Source organism: Merops nubicus, unplaced genomic scaffold, assembly GCF_000691845.1.
Source record: "Merops nubicus isolate BGI_N331 unplaced genomic scaffold, ASM69184v1 scaffold1047, whole genome shotgun sequence".
Taxonomy (NCBI): domain Eukaryota; kingdom Metazoa; phylum Chordata; class Aves; order Coraciiformes; family Meropidae; genus Merops; species Merops nubicus.
In genome coordinates, this window is record NW_008619328.1 from 3996 (window position 1) to 5389 (window position 1394).

Genomic DNA, 1394 nt, shown 5'->3' on the forward strand with positions numbered 1-1394 from the left:
TAGCTGCGTTCCAGAGAAAACCAAACATGTCTCACAGGTCTGTGATGGGACCAGCCAGGGAAAGCATCTGTCAGCCACTGTCTTCTGCAGCTCTGGCTGCTGCTGTTTGCTTAGCAGTAAATGTCTCCCACAGAGGAGAACTTCATCTGTCACAAGCTTGGCGCCAGGAGGAGAGGGGAGAAGATGTTTTTAACAAGCAGATGAAGACGTATGCCTTCAGTTTTTATCTGCTGTGCTTCGGGCTGTAGGAGGAGGAACTCACCAGATTCACCCTCTGTGTGTGTGTGTGGCTTAGAAAGGAATGTGGAAGGAGGAAGCAGCCCCGTGGGTCAGGGTTGTCCTTTCACAGCCGCTGGTTCCTCCCTGCAGCTCGTCACCGGGGACGTGGGTACCTGCAGCTAAGTGGTGAGGCAGCAGCTGGCACAAGTGGCCTCATGATGGTGTTATCTGGAGGTAACATCATTTGCATGTTGCTGGCATCGTTTGTGAACAGCCTTAGGTCTTCACTCCCCCAGTGCAGAGCTCTAGTGCCTGTCTGCACTAGGTGGTTGATAATAGGTCTGGTACACGCTGAAGTGCTCGGGCTCTGACGTGGAGCAGCTTTAAGTGCTGGCTGAGAGGTCAGATGGTGCCTTTAGACCTGGACGAATGCAGAGGGACCTAGCAGTCATCCTCACCTCTTAGCAGCCTGTGCTGTGTTGCCCTGCTCAGGTAGAAATGAGCTCTCCTGTGTAATGAGTGCCACAGGATCTCAGGGGAAATAAAACCAGAGATTGGATCGTGTCACTCCACTGAGCAGTGAGAGTCCTAAGGATGTGCTGGTGTTTTGCAGGAAGAATCAGATCGAGGAGCCTGAAGACCATGGAGGGAGACTGTCTGAGCTGCATGAAGTACCTGATGTTTCTTTTCAACTTCTTTATATTTGTAAGTATTTAAAATCACCTTTCCCTCCCGAGTCCCCCTGCTTGCAGCAGCCTGCTGCTCCCCAGGAGGGTGGGCTGAAGTGTGGCCCAGTTGCCCCAGTGCAGAGCATGCCCTCAGCTTTGCACTACCAGTCACCGAGGGGTCTGCAGCATCCCAAGACAGCCAGACATCCTGGGAGCCAGCGTGGTGCTCCTGATGTCCTGAGTCACTCCCCTCCCTGGCAAGGGAGACCAGAGGGAGAGCTGTAACCAGTGCTGCACGTGCTCTGTCCTTGAGTGGCAGAAGAAATGGTTTTCTGGTCCTCCTGGTTGCCCTGCTGAGGTTTTGCCCTAGGAGACACAGTTGTTTTCCTGCCACCTGTAGAGTCCCTCTCGGTCAGCCCGTGCTCTCATCCTTGGCAGGAGGCTGCCAGGGGTGGTTCAGCTAAGCACTGGGCAGTGTGATGTGTTGGGGGGAAAGGTGCTTTTCCT

The 1394-nt window shown here is 54.0% G+C and overlaps 1 protein-coding gene across 1 annotated transcript in view; it reads left to right on the forward strand.

Annotated features, from left to right (window-relative positions):
- Positions 1-861: 861 nt before the first annotated feature.
- Positions 862-1394, forward strand: part of TSPAN18 (tetraspanin 18) — a gene marked incomplete at its 3' end in the record, with an annotated part of 12950 nt that continues 12417 nt past the window's right edge. Inside the window, exon 1 of the mRNA XM_008943729.1 lies at positions 862-923. Coding sequence (XP_008941977.1) covers positions 862-923 — 62 coding nt within the window. The remainder of the gene's footprint in view (positions 924-1394) is intronic.